Here is a 16,239-nt window from a genome sequence, read left to right on the forward strand (position 1 = left end):
ACACGCATCCATGCATTCTGCATTCATCTGGCTCTGAAAAACAAATGGAAGGAAAATAATATGAAGCTCCAGACAATAATTCACCATTTCTGGGACAATTCAGAGGCCCGTAGATCAGAAAAAAGGTAAAATGCAATTAATTTGCTTGCATTTTACGCAACTAAACAGCTTTATTCAGCTGGTTCAATCAGTTAAAACATTGCGAACAGTAATTATTTGAATTATTTTTATTCTAATAAGATTAATTAATTAGTTTGACAGTAGCTGAGAGAGCCATCTAATAAATCTGCTAATTTCTAACACATTTTTTCATCATAAGTGCAAGACAGAAGAGAGAATTTAAATTTTATATGTTCTGAAATATAATATATTTATATAATAATTGCATAATAATTACTTTAAGCCACAAAGTCATGATCTAATTTATTATTATTTGCATTAAAATTTACATTTTGTTTCAAATGACTTACAATTTAAGTAATTTAGAACCTCCACTCTCTCTCTATATATATAGGTACCGTAGAGAAGTCCAACCCAAACATGCATATTTGCATTTCTCTCGGTTCCATACACAAACATGGCCAGGTTCAATGGCCCCTTCGTCCCCATAGCATTATTTCTTCTACTCCTTTCTCTTTGTGCTTTGCACATCGAGGGATCTATGCGCATAATGGCTTGGATTGGCAGTAAAGATCAGCGGGCCACAGAGCCCGGCCACAGCCCAGGCGTTGGCCATGCGAGTAACAACTGCGACGCCGGCAAGCTAATTAAGAGCACGCAGCGGCGCCGACAGCTCATGGAGGCGGAGAGTAGTGATGAAGATTGCCTGTGCACGGCTGATAAAATGTTGTCTAAGATTGAGGACGAGGTTAACCGTCGGCTGAAGGGTAAAGGAGTACTGGGCAGGAATGGAAAGAACGGTTACGATAAGTAGTACTAGTAATATATATTGTTTTACTGTTTTGATGATGGCATAAGAAATTTTTTAGCGTATTGACAATTGAAGGATCAGTCAATATATCAAAAATTAACATAAATAAATAACATCACATATTTCTTTTGTCTCCATAGGATTTCAATATAAATAAGTTCTAGGCATGCTAGCTAGCTGCTTCTCTCTTCGTTCTTGCTGCTTATGACTTATAGGGTGAAATGGTTAGGTGTCTTCCTTTCATGGGAGAAGGAATCTCTCTCTCTCCCTCTCTCAACCATGTTAGTATTATGCTCTAGGTCAACCTTAATTTAATTCACTTCATATTGAACCTAAATCAAGCACCAACAATATTTTTTGTTTTATAAAACCTTATTTAAACTTAGTTTGGGGTGCGTGTTTCTCTTATTATTTTATAAAGCAATTTTTTAATAAAAAATTAAAATTTTAGTACTAGAAAGCTGCTTTATGAAGCAGTAAGAAAGTCATCTAAAATGAAGCCTTAGTTTTATGTGTTGAATTATTCTAAAAAAAAGGAAAAAAATAATTAGGATGTATATATTTCTATCTCTATCTTGAAAAGGAGATTGTATTTTATGTTTACAGTAATGCTTAAATTGGACATTATTATAGATAAATTAAGACATCATTTAGAATTGTTTTCTTATTACTTTATAAATCAACCAGTAAAAAAGACTTCCCAAATGAAGCCTAAGTGTGGATCACATAAAATCCTTATCCTTATAACTAATTATACTTCATATTTGAGATATAACTAAGGAATGATTTTCTAAATGGTTCATACTAATCTATTTTTCTTTCTCTAGTTGCTACAAAAAGCTATGCATTCGAAAGAGTTGTCGGAATATTTTGAATGAATTTTGTTCGTGATAAATTTGACTGTTGAATTTATTTTAAAATTAGTATATATACAAAAAGCTGCGGTCACCAAACACCAGAGTCCAAATTAACACTGGCATCTTTACGCAAACAGTATTTGGTGGCCATTAGAGCTTTCTTATAATAAAGGAAAAAAAAACAAGGAGAGCGAAACACAAGGATGATGTAATTTAACTAGTAAAGGGAGTGATGGTGTTAGAGAGAGCAACGGAGAGCTGGAGAGATGGATACGCAAGCAAGCAGGTAATATGCCGTAATGCACCCAGGCCTTGGGCAAATTATTGTGTCCGGTATCCGGATTTGTCCGGACACCAATAAAAACGCGCCACATCACTCAAAAATATTGGGGCCCAGTGCATCCGGGTGAGGTGGCGTGTCCAGATTGGATATCCGCATGTCCGTTGACCGGACTCAATAATTTGCCCAGGCCTTATGTACGTGCATGGAAGTGCTTTAAACCAAGTGGGTTGCCGTTAGCCCTCATTAATCCTTCTACTGCATCACCACGTCTTCCCAATTCTTCTTACAGGTTGAAAACTATTTATATTTTATTTTCGAAGTAGTGCTGCTATTGATGTTGGATTAAAATTTATATGACACCAAATCTTATTAGCAAGCCGACTCTTCGAGTGTGCGAGCTAAAATATGCGTGAGAATGAAGAGAATGAGAAATGATAGAGAAAAGCTATAAAACAAAAGTACTCAAAAAGCTCATCAAGTTTTTTAAAAAATCTGAGAACAATAAGAGCCTGATCTAAAATGCTCATTTCACCCCTTATTTGTAGGATATGAGGGCTTCATAAAATATTATACCCAATAAAGTAAAAAGTATAATGCTACGTAGACTATCATAAACATGTGTCGCCTCTTAGTTCGTTGAGGGAGGCAGGGCACTGTAGAGCTCAGTTGTGTCGAGTATACACTATATATGCGAAGGCGAGCTTCATAGTATGGGCGAGCTTGATAGTGTTGGATAGGAGTGGGCAAATCTATGAGCGAGTTCTAAACAATGGGCATGATTGATGACAAGTAAGGTATAGGAGTTGATGGTGCCTATATTGAACATTGGATTGCATTAAAAAAAAAAAAATAGAAAGAATTAAGGCTTACGAGAAGATGAATTAAGTGGTTAGTTCATCACATTAGGGCGAATTGAGGGCCCTCAGGGTAGTTACTCTTATCATGCCTCGAAATCTAAATTGAATTAATTATTTTTTTTTATCTTTTAATATAACAACTCTAAGACTACTTTTATATCTTTTAATATAACAATGACAACTAAAATTAATATAGCAATCAAAACATCATATACATATGTACTCATTGCTACAAAAAAATATATATAATACTCACAAATAATTACATAAGTCATCGAGTCCTAAGTACAGGAAAATAACTATAAAGTAGAAACAAACAAAATAACAATAAACATAGGGAATCCTGATAAATTTCAGACTATTAATCTCCTACCTTGATTTGAAATCATTGAAATCACTTATAATGAGCTAAATAGCCCACCAGGTCACTAAATCCTACAACTAAACTCAAAGCACGGTAAAAAAAATAGTATGCATGTTGTCAACCAATTCATAATAATTGCAATCTTATGATCCTGAATATGTGCAATGTTGAAATAATAAAATACGTGGACAGTGTGAATGGTAGAATAGTCTCCAATATAAAAACTAGCATAGTCGACGCCAATAAACTAGTAAATCGATAAGCCAATAAATCAACGACTTAATACGAAGATTGAATCGAATAAACAATGAGAAAATTGTGTAAATTAGTAGCCAAAATATCTAGAAAAAATGTTAATTAAAATTCATAAGTGTGCAATTTAATCAAATTAGTATGGACATTAAGTTTAAACCCCAAAAATAAAATCAATGCCACCCACCACCATTTAATGAGGAATTTCAAGAACTAGGGGCTTGAATTTTGATAAAAAAAGAATAAAAAAAAAGAAATGTAATATAATGTAAAAGAAATATATTGTACTTGAAATGTTTTAAGTTGTTTGAATGAGTGTAAAATAAATGCATGCGATTATTTTTTATTTGATTTATAGTAAAATGTATATAATATAAAACTAAATGATAGGGGTCAATTATTGATGGCTAGAAACGACAGTGGCGGCAACAGCCAACACTAGCGGTGGATGTTGCCTGTAGCCAGTGACAACAATGGTGACAGGTGGTGGAAGACAATAGTGATAGACAACTATCAAAATGATATTTAATTTATAATATATTTAAAACTCAATCAAATATAATAAATTTTAAATACCTAAAATTAAACTAGATCATATACTTCAAGATTTTACTTTATATTCCTTCCCAACACAACCTTACATTATGATACTTTAAACCCTTCTCGCTTCAAACCAAACAAACCCTTTAAGTTGCTCCCGATCGCAGTACTGGTTGTGGAAGCCAGATCTGATCCACAAAATACAAGCCATTCTCAGTCCCCCGCGCGGCGGAAAAGCCCGCTCCCCTGCATTCCTTGTCTCACTCTCGGCGCTGCCCCAACACTTCTTCTCACATTCTGAAAGGATTCTGCTCTTCTGTGTGTCTCTCTCTTTTTCCCGTCACCCCATAATTTGAAATGATCCGATCAGCGGCATATCGTTTTATTCAGCACAGCACCGGTTCACGTCGCGGCGTCTTCACGCCTTTTCTCCGCCTCTCCACCGATGCTTCTACCATTCCGCCCTCTCCCCAAAACCCCTTCAGCCATCAACAGCAGCCAAATCAAGAAACCATAAGAGGAGGAGAAGATGAAGGGGCAACCCATAAAGAACGGAGCTACAGAACGAAAGTAGGGAGTAGCTACGAAGACGAGCAGGCGAGGGTTCTCCGTGCTGCACTCTCTCACGTTGTAAGTTCGTTTCTCTTCTGATTTATGTCCTGATTTGGTAGGTTATCGGTTGAATGGATTGTCTGTATGGTTTCGCGAATAGCCAAGACTGGGATGGAGCTATTCGGCTTTGATTTCGGGGGCGAGAGATATCGGCGTCTCTCCGTCCATTGTGGGCTCTTTCCCTCGCAAGGAGGCAGCGCTCGTCGAGGTGAAAATGTGTTTTTTTTTTTAAATTAATTTTTTTTTTAATTTTTACTTACTGTTATCAGCAGCACGTTTTCTAAAGGGGGAAAAAGCCCTCACAAGCACGTTTAAACTTTAAATTTAGTCAAGTATCTTCACTATCTTGTGAACTAGTTGTGCTGCTGGTGCTATCTCTTTCGTATTCTGGTACGTCTAGGCCTTTGTGAGGCTGAATCGGTGGCAGCTTTTATATCTATCGTCCTGATATCTTGCTCATCCCACCCTCTAATTACTTGAATGGGATGCTGGTGATGCACTAATGTACATCCTTGTTGGAGATTGATGGTTGATTACATGAGCACCAAAATGATTTATTTTTAGGTGCTGTCTGGCTACAAGTAGGATTTAGCTCAAATTGGATTAAATGCTGTAAATCCAGATTTAGTAAATATTGAAGGGATTAAAACCTAAAAAACAGGTTGACATGGCGATTGTTAAATCTGCTACCTCTTGATATATTGTTTTATTTTTTATTTCAGGATTTAGGATTTGTAAGATAAATTGTGAAATGTGTTAAATTCTATGAATGATGTGGTTTTAAAAATATTGAGTTCTACCAATAACGAGGCTGCAAAGAGATTTATCAAAATATGGGATTTAAAGTGACAACAAATTTTCATGGTTGGATTTAAGTTTTGTTTAATAAGATACCAAACAACTACTTACAGAATAATTATCACTGTGAGCCGTGGCATTCTTATTTTTCCATTTATTTCATGCGTTGGCATGATAGAGCCGGATCTTCCTCTCCAATTGAAGATCCAATTGTATCTTCCTATTTTCTTTTATATATCTTGTAATAAAAATAATTTTGGTGTGTTTTGTTCCTAATTTCTTATCGTTGTTATCTGATTTCGAGGAAATTGCATCCACTTCCTATCATATTCCTGAACATGAAGCTAAACGAACTATGCCTGCTATAGTTGATGAGTCAAGTAAGCCAATTGATTAAGTGAATTTAAATGTGAAAGCTAACAAAAAAAAAAAAGAAAAAAAAGTGAAAGTGAACAACTCATGCCTACTAAAGATGATGAATCCATTAAACAAGTTGATTTAACGCATGATGAAAATTCTCATGAAGTTATTTGTACAATCAAACTGAAATTAATTTTTATTTTCTACCCTTGGTACCTTGATCTCCAAACTTGTAGGAGACTTATGGAGAATAAGTTAAATTTTATTAGTATTATAATCAATTTTTTACTACCCAAAAAAAAACATGAAATAAAACTTCTCATCCATCTAGGAGAATCTAAATGTGCATAAATCAACACTCAATGATATTTAAGCCATTTGGTTAACTTTATTTAAGGCGATCTCCTTTGTAGGCATTTCATATTTTTTGTAGTTTGCATGTTCTTAATTTTTATTGTCATCTTGTCTTTGCTATAGGTACTACATAGTACATCTTATAATGCATTCTTATATTTTCATCATTTGCTTCATATCATTTGCATTGTTTATGTATTTTTTTATTTGAATATGTACAAATAATTAACTATTAACCATGACGAATATAATTCTATTGTTGATGTGAATATTGGACATGAAATTTAAACTATATGATAGGATAATGGTACGTCTGAATTCTAAAAAGCTTCTTACAATGGTCTTTAAGAAACTAGCTACAGTAATGATGATAATGATGATGTTATATTAAGCCACATGCGATATATTGGAAAAAAATGCTTAAAAAATGAAAATTTGTGAAGTTTTAGAATTATTTCAGACGTCAATATATTTTATTTGACTTTATTTCATGAAATTTATTATCAGTGTTGTTGATTGTTCTCTCTTTCCATCTCCTTATAAATTCACATCTGGCACCTAACCAGATGGATTTACTCTTTTTCCAAAAGCTATCTCTCATTTAGGGATGGTGTCAATTACTTGTGGTAGATCTCAGGAGTATTTTATGCTTTGGGATGACAAACTTATTTGTGATGATTCATGAGTTGCCTCTTCAAGAACCAAGAAATTTACTCTGATTTATATGAAAAATATCAAATATTCATTTTTTTGGTGATGATGTTTTGTAAGCTAGACAAAATGGTGCAAATCTGAAAGCCTTTATTCATTGAATATGCAATTCGTTTGCATTAACATTAATTTAATTACCCTTTTATCAACGGTTGTTTTTAATTTTTTTTATTTGTTGTAACATATGAGCAGTAAACTATCATTATTGGTATGTTACAACAACAACAACAACAACAACAACATCAAGCCTTTACCCCACTATGTGGGGTCGGCTACATGAATCCTTTTTCTCCATTTTTTGGAGAAAAAGGATTCATGTAGCCGACCCCACGTAGTGGGATAAAGGCTTGATGTTGTTGTTGTTGTTGTTGTAACATACCAATAATGATAGTTTACTGCTCATATGCTTCAAGGTCTCTTTTTCAGCTTATGATAAATCCTTTGTTTTGTTCTTCCACTGATTTGCAATTCACTAAGTTGGTTATTGTGGTTATCGCTGGGTCGTGCTGAGTTTCTTCCTTACAGTGGTACAATTAGTTTATATCTCCTTGCATCAATTTTTTATAGCTATTTGTCATTCCTTGTTTTTTGATTTGCGTATTTGGTATTGCAGCTTTGTTGGACTACTCGATTTCCTCTTTTTCACTGTATTAAACTGTTTTGTTCCTTTATTGGTATTGAACTCTAGCTGGAAAGCAGAAGTTGTTGGAATTGTTGATGGAATCTTCTATGCGGAGATTTTCTGTTTTGCTTAAACTAATGTTATAAAATTGTTGTTCCTGGTGGGATTCAAATTAGCTGAATTGAATCTTGCAATATTACGTAAGATGATTGAGGACTTTGATAAGTTATTATTTTCAGTTTTTTTTTTTTTTTTTGTTATAAATAGGTCATTATACATGTAAAGTGCAGTTTATGGTCTAATAAAATTCAGATTTCCCCTCAAACTTGTCTGTATTGGTAAATGGGTTTTTGACCACTTTGCAAGGCTTGTTGATAACTTATGGGGGGTTGTTTCTCCATTTATTCGTGTGAGGCTTGGGTTTTCAAATTAGTGATTTCTCGTCTTATTTTCTTATCTAAAATTTTTTGTGATTGGTTTGTGTGTGTGATTGAGATTTGGATAAATCTTTTACATATTTATTATGTTTTCATGGCGAGAATCTTATTCACCTTGAATATTTGTTCTCAGATTTCTTATGGAATATCATATTGTTGTTGAATTTTTTATCATTATTTGAAGTCAATTATGTGTGTTTTTTGATTTTGCATCAAAGGAGACTAATAATTGCCAAAGTTCAAGTTGGGAAACCACGAATTGCAAGTTTTGGCTTGTTTCTTTGTGTATCTCATTGTAGATTTGCCCTATATTCTGAGTCTCCCTACATGAACTGGCATTAAACAAGTGTTTGTCAAGATGTAAAGACAGTTACAAAAATTCTAAATGAATATCTTATCCATGGCAGTGTTGAATTTAAATGTGAAAGGTTGTTAACTCCAGTATGCCAGCTCCCGTGATATCACCAGCTAAGTTTCTGGCAGTCTTAAATAACATCAATCTTCTTTTGCTGCGAGACATGGGTGCTAGTTATGTGTGTTGTTTCTACTCAGTGGATGATGACATTCTAATTCCTCAGTAGTTTGCAAGCTTGTGTCATTTATTCTTGTTTTTGGTTTGTTTTTCATTTTCCTAGATTGATTTTGTTATTCCTCTCCTTCACCTATCTGGTAACATCCAGGGAGAAGCTGGAGTTCGTCCCTCGAATTCTATATGCTATGTTTTATGTGTTTTTTAGGCCTGTAGTACTGCTACAACTATGGATGAACATGTATTTTTTAGATTTCCAACCTCAATTAAGCGAAGAGGTTTACTTCAGTGGAGGTTAAAGGAATTCCTGGTCAAATTGTCCACGAAAGTCAACTTGTGTGTTTGTCCAATTTATGTGGTTTGTCATGAAGCGAAACAATATATTTTGGGCGCACAACCTTAGTTATCTTAAAGATAAAGGCAGATCTACTGTTAAAACCTCATCAGCGTGATGTATAGTCTAAATTTCTTTTTTTGTGACCTTTTAATTCCTGTCTTGAACTATATCCTACATGGCTAAATATTCTCTGAAATTTTTTCTTATATGTTGTATTTCTGGCGTTTCCAGTTTTTCATGGATGATTGCCTGCAGAAGCTTATTGACCGTATTGATTCAGGGGAAGTATTGAATGAATTAATACTCAGTGACCGCCTTGTAAAGCTTATTCGTATCAGGTTGGAAATGCAAGTGCCTTATATATCAAAGTGGCCCCAGGCATTGAGCATTCAGGTTTTTAAGTTTTAGCTAATTTCTTCACTTCATCGTGAAATGCCTTATCGATCATACTAATACTTCCAGTGATAGGCACAACCGATGAATCTCACAACAAGCCTGAAGCAGCGAACTGCTCTAGTTGATGAGATTTGGCATGCTGCTGGAGACAAGGGTTCAGACATTGATTGGTATGTGAAGCGGACAGTACTTGGAGGCATATACTCGACAAGTGAAGTGTACATGATCACTGATGACTCTCCAGGTTTTTTTTTTCCTTGTATAATTTGTGGATATTTTCTTCCATGTTGTCATTTTACTTTCTTCAATAAGTGTTTTATTTTCTTTTATCTGGCTCCTAAAGCTCTTTATAAATATTTTGTGCCAGTTCTAGCCTTTTAAGAGTTAATGTCTAGAGAAAATATATGGAGCTAATCATAGCATTGATACTCCGTGAGTATCATCAATTTTCCATATCCATTTTTACCTTATATCATGGAAATAGTAAAGGTGGTTAGTGAAAATTATTGTGAAGGGTATTAAGTATGAAAGGGATGGACCAAAGGTAATATGTTATAAGTTTTACAAAAAGATTTATGCAAAATAGAGTTAAGATATTGTATTTCATCAAACATAAATAAATGGAGAATGAGCTTCATAAAGCTAAGATGAAGTAGTTCGGTAAGGTTACTAACGTAATGATGATGTTGACCGTAGATAGATAGTCATTTTATTTGTTTTTTTTCTTTTCAACTATAGATTTTCCACACCATTCATCTTTGACCTTGTCTCCAATCCTTACCCATCCACCCCTCATCCCAACACACAGCCCATACCCTTTTTTCCTCTTCCCCATCAGTACCCGTCTTGATGATGGTTATCTGATTCAAACTTATGTATGGAAGAAGTCTTGTGATAGCTGCACAGAAATTGTCTATTGCAGGAAGAATTGATGCATTAAGAAGGATTGCTATATTTTGAAAAGGAAGGAGTAGCATGTGGATTACAAACATAAAAATGATAAGTCAACATATGTTGGTGTTATTAAATATTTGCCTAGTTTTGATATAAGTGCTACTCTTTTGGCGATTGATGGAGATAGATGCAAATAATAATGGATTGTAAATTTAGCTTGCTTATATCATGTGTACTAATAAAGAGATATTTTTCAGAGAGTTATGTTTTGGTGGCCATGTTTACATGAGATAATTCAATGTACACGACATTTATTTTTGGCATTGTGAAGATGAGAGCATATGATTGTGTGAGCAGGAATTGACTATAATCAGACATGTACCAAATCTTAAGAATAATCTTGATCTTTGAGTGCTTTTAGTGATACAAGATACAAATTCTTTGGATATGTAATGGTCCTTAAAGTTTACGAAAGTGTTTTGTTTATCAGGATGAAAAAAACAGTTAGGCTCTATGTGTTGCAGGGTGTAAACTTTGCATGGACTTCGCTCTGTTTGTTATGTATGATGGAGCACCGTGATTCTTGGAGGCATGCTTTTTGGCTTTGATAAAAGTTCTAGAATAAAAGGATACACATGTTATGGGAGATTATTTTTGAGCTGACTTGGTGCTTCAATCTTATGTTTTAAAATATGTCCCAATGTTGGCTGTATCATTGTAGCATTTTGAGTGAGGAGAGCAAGAAACACTTCTGGTTTTCAAAGATATAGTGATGGGTGTAAACGAGTCGAGTTGAATATCTATTTAATTGAGCTAAGTTTGTTTAATTATTATTGAGCTCGAGTTGAAGACTCGTTAAAAAATTTATAGGCTCGAGCTTGGCTCGATTATTTGAGCTCGTTTGGAAAGTTCAATCTTGACTCGTTGTTGAGCTCGATTTCTTAATTTTTAATTTAAATTTTTTTAGAAATTTTATTTTTTAATATAGAATTAATTTAAAAATGTTAAATTATTTTTTATAATGCTAATTGAAAGTAGTTTTAAAAATATATTTTAAGTTAATTGAGCAGCTCAACAAGCTTTTGAGCTAAACTAGGTGAGTTTGTTTAATATACAAGCTCGAGCATAGGCTCAAGCTCAAACTCGTGGCTCAATAAGCTCAACTCGTGAGGTCGTTAATGAGTCGAACTGGAGCTGGCTCGGCTTACTTACACCCCTAGATGGGTGCAATCTCATTTTAAGTGGATCCATTTTGGTGTGCAACAATCATGCTTTGGAGTGTTAGTTTATGTGTAGCTTGATTTATTTAGGTTGTATGGTATTCAATTCTTCAAGACTTTAGGAGTTTAGAATGCTCAACTTAGAGGGAAGTCATAGGAGAAATTATTCAGTGCAGAGACCAGACGGAGAGAATCGGATACCGGACAATGAGAACTGTCCGAATTTGCTATGTTTTAGCTGCCTTTTGCCGTGCTTTTGTAAAACTCAACAAAAGGGCAGCAAATATGCATTCATAATTTCACTTTTGCCGCCCTTTTGCAAATATACAGCAAAAGACCATCTAAAGCACAACAAATATCATACTAATTGAATATTTGCTGCTCTTTTACTGTGCTTTTACAAATACTCAATAAAAGGGTAGCAAAAATGCAATTATGAATGCATATTTGCTGCCTTTTTGTTGAGTATTTGTAAAAGGGCAACAAATCCGGACAGTTCTCGCCGTCCGGTCTCCGCACAGAATAATTTCTCGAGTCATAGAGGGGGTCCAAATTATTGGGAAATTATTGCATTTAGGGGGAGATTTGCTAGGTTTTATTGACTAAAAAATTTGGTAGCATTAGCTAAAATTTAAAATCAGAGTTCTATTAGGATAAGAATAACTTTTTTATTTTTATTATAACATTTGATTGAAAAATGTATTTGGATTATTTATTATTTTAAATAGTTTTTGGCCAAAATTTGAACATTGGCCTTCTTAAAAATCCACGAATTGGAACTTGCGTGTGCATTGATTTGTGTGCCTAAGGCGTGCAAAATTGTGGCATATCATGGCTTTGGCATGAAAGGGAATAAGTCAGGCCATTATAGTTTTAAAATATAGGAGTAATAATGAAAAAGAGAAGCGGGAGAAAGAAGAAACTCATGGAGGCTTTTTTAAAAAAAATTACCTACAAGCATATCGTCTTCATGAATCAAGTATCAGATATTTCTCTTCCTTTTGAAGGACAACACTAATCAAATTACGATGGCTGTTCCTCCTAGTCTCACTCATAGGAAAAGAGTTGTTTATCATTTCCCCCCTTCAGACATTAAAAATCTCAGCCCTTTAGATGCATGATGCTACCCCCAAGCCTGTTTATGCTACTGTTTCTAACCTTGCTAGATCAGAGGATAATGATCGACTCCAAAACTCTTTTTTCCTCTCATAACATATAGTGTGGTAGGGGTACAAACATGCATAATCTTAAAAATATAAGACATACTCGATCTTTATCTAAGTATTGTGACAGATGTTATCCTTCTAAGCAGAAATTTGATTTTGGTTTACTTCATCATCTACCCACTTTTATTGTTTTCATCGTTTCCTTACATTTATGTTTCATCCACTTTTTTTTTTCTTTTGTGGACTCTATTGCCCTTCAAACATCCGTTGATTTTTTTAAATTTTCATTTCATGTCTAACAAAAACAATTTTGCTTATATGAGAGAGAGAGTCAACATTCAAATCCTTGGGTGAAACTAGTCATTTTTCTATGGCTGATCATTTGGTTTGAATTTTCTTCTGTAAAAAAAAGAAAGCGGAACATTTCAAACTATTGTCACATGTAATCAGACTCATGAACTCCATAAAATTTCCTTGACAGAATATCAGAGTACTTGGAATTTCTTGGAGCACCGAATAAAGGATGCTTTTGAACTTCAGAAGAGTGTTCAGGAGGTATTACGAATCCAAGTTTTGTCTTCCTCTTCTCCTTAATAACTGACTTTGAAGCTGACTACGAACTCGTTTATAGGCTGCTTATTTAGCCGAGGCTATTGGGACCAGCATGGGTAGCTCGATACAGGGATTTATGAAGAGGGTGTTCCAAGGCTGAAGGGGGCTTAAATTCTTGTTCTGGAGCACTTTCTTCTTAATTGGGAATAAAATACAAATTGCTCAAAAGGTGAAGCCTTGTAATATGTAAATAATTATCCGTTGCTCTGTAGTTTTTGTTCTTCTATGATTTTGGCTAATATAATATTATACTTGCTCATACCTAGTCTTTTCTTTACTTAAAAGAGTTTCTTCATACATTCTTTTTTATACTTGCTGGAAGATTTAAATGTCTTGTAACTTTGTGTGAATGGGATTCAGTGTTCAATCAATTGAATTTTATGCGGCCTTTCTCACCCCATCAAATAAATTCAAACACATATATTAAACTCGGTTTTGCATAGACGGATCAGTTAAAATGAGAAGATGATTATATACAATTTTATTTGGGAGTGTTAATTGTTTATTGTAAGTATAGTAATGCTCAATCTCATTTCTTATGTTATTTTGTTTTGGGAGTGTAACTTTACTTTTGCAAAAGAGATGATGGAAGTTTCAAATTGTATTGTTGAATTTGAGATGATGTTTTTTCCCGGACATAATCGAAAAATGATTGGTGTTAATAAGGAAGAAAGTTGTAACAAGATTTCTTGATACAAATGTAGCCAAGAGCTATTTCTTATTACGATATGTGATATTAAGCTCATGGTATTGAATAAATGTGATCATTAGGTTTTGAGAGAGGAATAAGTCACATGTGATTCAGCTTATTATAAGATTGCTCACGAGTGATGCATGCGCCAATAAAGAAGATAATGAAGGAAGATGGGATATTATACAACACAAGATTTATAATGGTTCGCTGAATATCACCTGTGTTTTCTAGCTAGGAGATATTTTTCACTATTCAATGAGCATTTACATATGAAGTGCCTGTGGTTTGGAAAATAAAAGAAAATGAAGAATCATTGAACCCAAGTAGGTTTACAAGGGGGAGGAGATCTACTCTAGGGTCTCTCCACACACTTATCGAGAAGGTTCTTTACCCTACGAATGATTGTCTCTTCTGAAGTTTGAGTATGCTCTCTATACTTGGAGAAGTTATTACGTCCGGTCAAAAACCGAACGATCCGAATGTATACCGAGCAATACCGAGTGTCAAATACCGAGTTTTTGGTGACGTTGCGTGTGGTTATTGGCCTCTGAACGCGTTTGGTTGACCGGACGTAATAATTGCTCCTATACTTGGGTTCTTCGGGCTACCTTCTCTTTGTTCTTTCTCACTTTTTTGTTTTCCTTCTTGCTCTACCTTTTTTTTTTATTGTTTCACTCTTTGAAGTGCGTATAACTTTTTGAGCAACCTTGGTCATTACTTGGGAGGACATGTCAAGTTTTGGTTAGCAATGACAATAACCTATGTGCTAGATATGTAGTGGGTTGGAGATCGAACATGGATGATGGTAATGCTTCCAAAGGGTAAAGAGTCCTTATCCAATTGTAAATAATGAATTGCGTTAGGTTATCAATGATGCATAAATTGTGCTTTGAGAATCATTGAATATGAGAACAGTTCTCATTGAATAGATAGGATCCTACGAAAGGACGTGAGTTGAATGGCCAAGATATATTAAGTTTGAGAGAAGTAATCATCTTTGAGGATAGTGTTTTGCAATGAACTGCTCATCCATTAGTGAGAGTTCTTAGCGTTTATAGCAGTAAAGTCTTCTTTTTTTGTGGTTTGACATATCTTCCAAGACAAAGGGTACTAAAATTGAGTTTTTAATTTGTCTTTCTTGGATTCTCAATTTCTCATATAGTATAGAAGGTTCAAAAAAGAAGTGAATCGCTAATTCTATCTTGTTCTTGAGCTCTGAGCCAACTCTTATGGTTGTTGATGATCTTGATAAATGAAGTTGGTTAGTTGGAAGACTTGTGATGTTGGTTTGTATTAGGATCATGATTCGTTTTGATGCTTCTAAAGGGTGGAGTCCTCAATCTCTAATTATGAAGAGTTAAAAAGTACATCATACTATCCATTATGTTGTAGTTGTACAAAATTGTTGAATTCGAGAAATTCCCTCGTCAAATTAAAAGGATTGCCGCCCTGAGTATCTCGTCAAAATTTCGGGTTAGGATGAATCCGGATACGAAATGGGTTGTGTTTGGGTTTAATAAATCGACCTGTTTCAAAAATTGGGTCGGATTCGGGTTGATCCGAATAGTGTTGTGTTAGTTTCGAATTCGACCCGAACCTGACCCATAACTCGAAATTGACACATCTATTAAAAAGATTGGCATGATTGTTTGAGGCTTAGAGCCAGTTTCAGGTCCTCCATAAATATCTTAACCGAACAATTTACTTTGTTCATTGTTTTTTTTAATAATCATTTTAAATTATTAGAATCTCTTTCATCCTTTTAAAATGAAAGCATAATTACGATGTGTGTGAAGTGAACTGGGTGACTGTCTTGTTGATTGGAAATGGTACTTATCCTGAAGAGTGATAGCGCCGACCATGATTAGGATAAGAGAGAAAGAGAGAAGACATCATATAAATTTGTTTTATTGGAATATAATAGATAATTTTGTGTCAATTTCAACGAACTATTGACACATTTGAGGGTTAATACATCTAAATAATAAAATTGATTTGATTAGCAAAAATTTTCAGGTAATATATGAATAATTTTTTTAATATTAGATATACATAGGGGTGCAAACGAGTCGAGTCGAGCTCGAGCCAGGGGGTGTTCGAGTCGAGCCTGACAATCAAAACCCGAGCTCGAGCTTGAGCTCGAACTCGAGTCGAGCTCAAAATCCGAGCTCGAGCTCGACTCGTCGTCAAATCGAGTGGCTCATCGAGCTTGCTATCGAGCCTTTCGTCGCGCACGCGCCCGATCCCGCCTCCATCAGACGCAGCCCGCGTCCGATCCCGCGCCAAATCCTGCGCCCGCGCCCGATCCCGCGCATTCGCCCGCGTCCGCGTCCGCTCCGGCCTCCCGCCGGCCGCGCCCGCGCCCGATCCCGCAATCGCTCGCACCCGCTCCCGGCCTCCTGCAGGCGCAACC

The 16,239-nt window shown here is 35.0% G+C and overlaps 1 protein-coding gene across 1 annotated transcript; it reads left to right on the forward strand.

The window, feature by feature from the left end:
- The first annotated feature begins 4,203 nt into the window (after positions 1-4,203).
- LOC110113645 (ubiquinone biosynthesis protein COQ9, mitochondrial) lies at positions 4,204-13,520 on the forward strand. The gene is made up of 6 exons (XM_020846304.2): positions 4,204-4,714; positions 4,797-4,904; positions 9,076-9,237; positions 9,313-9,484; positions 13,002-13,075; positions 13,152-13,520. Exons 1-6 carry the CDS (start codon positions 4,442-4,444, stop codon positions 13,230-13,232), a joined length of 870 nt encoding a protein of 289 aa, XP_020701963.1. The 5' UTR covers positions 4,204-4,441; the 3' UTR covers positions 13,233-13,520.
- The last annotated feature ends 2,719 nt before the right edge of the window (positions 13,521-16,239 follow it).

This window comes from Dendrobium catenatum, unplaced genomic scaffold, assembly GCF_001605985.2.
Source record: "Dendrobium catenatum unplaced genomic scaffold, ASM160598v2 fragScaff_scaffold_847, whole genome shotgun sequence".
Taxonomy (NCBI): domain Eukaryota; kingdom Viridiplantae; phylum Streptophyta; class Magnoliopsida; order Asparagales; family Orchidaceae; genus Dendrobium; species Dendrobium catenatum.

Coding starts and splice junctions, on each gene's coding strand:
- LOC110113645 (XM_020846304.2), top strand. CDS start 4,442: ATGATCCGATCAGCGGCATATCGTTTTATTCAGCACAGCACCGGTTCA. Junction 4,715..4,796: donor GTGCTGCACTCTCTCACGTT/GTAAGTTCGTTT, acceptor TTTCGCGAATAG/CCAAGACTGGGATGGAGCTA. Junction 9,238..9,312: donor CCCAGGCATTGAGCATTCAG/GTTTTTAAGTTT, acceptor TTCCAGTGATAG/GCACAACCGATGAATCTCAC.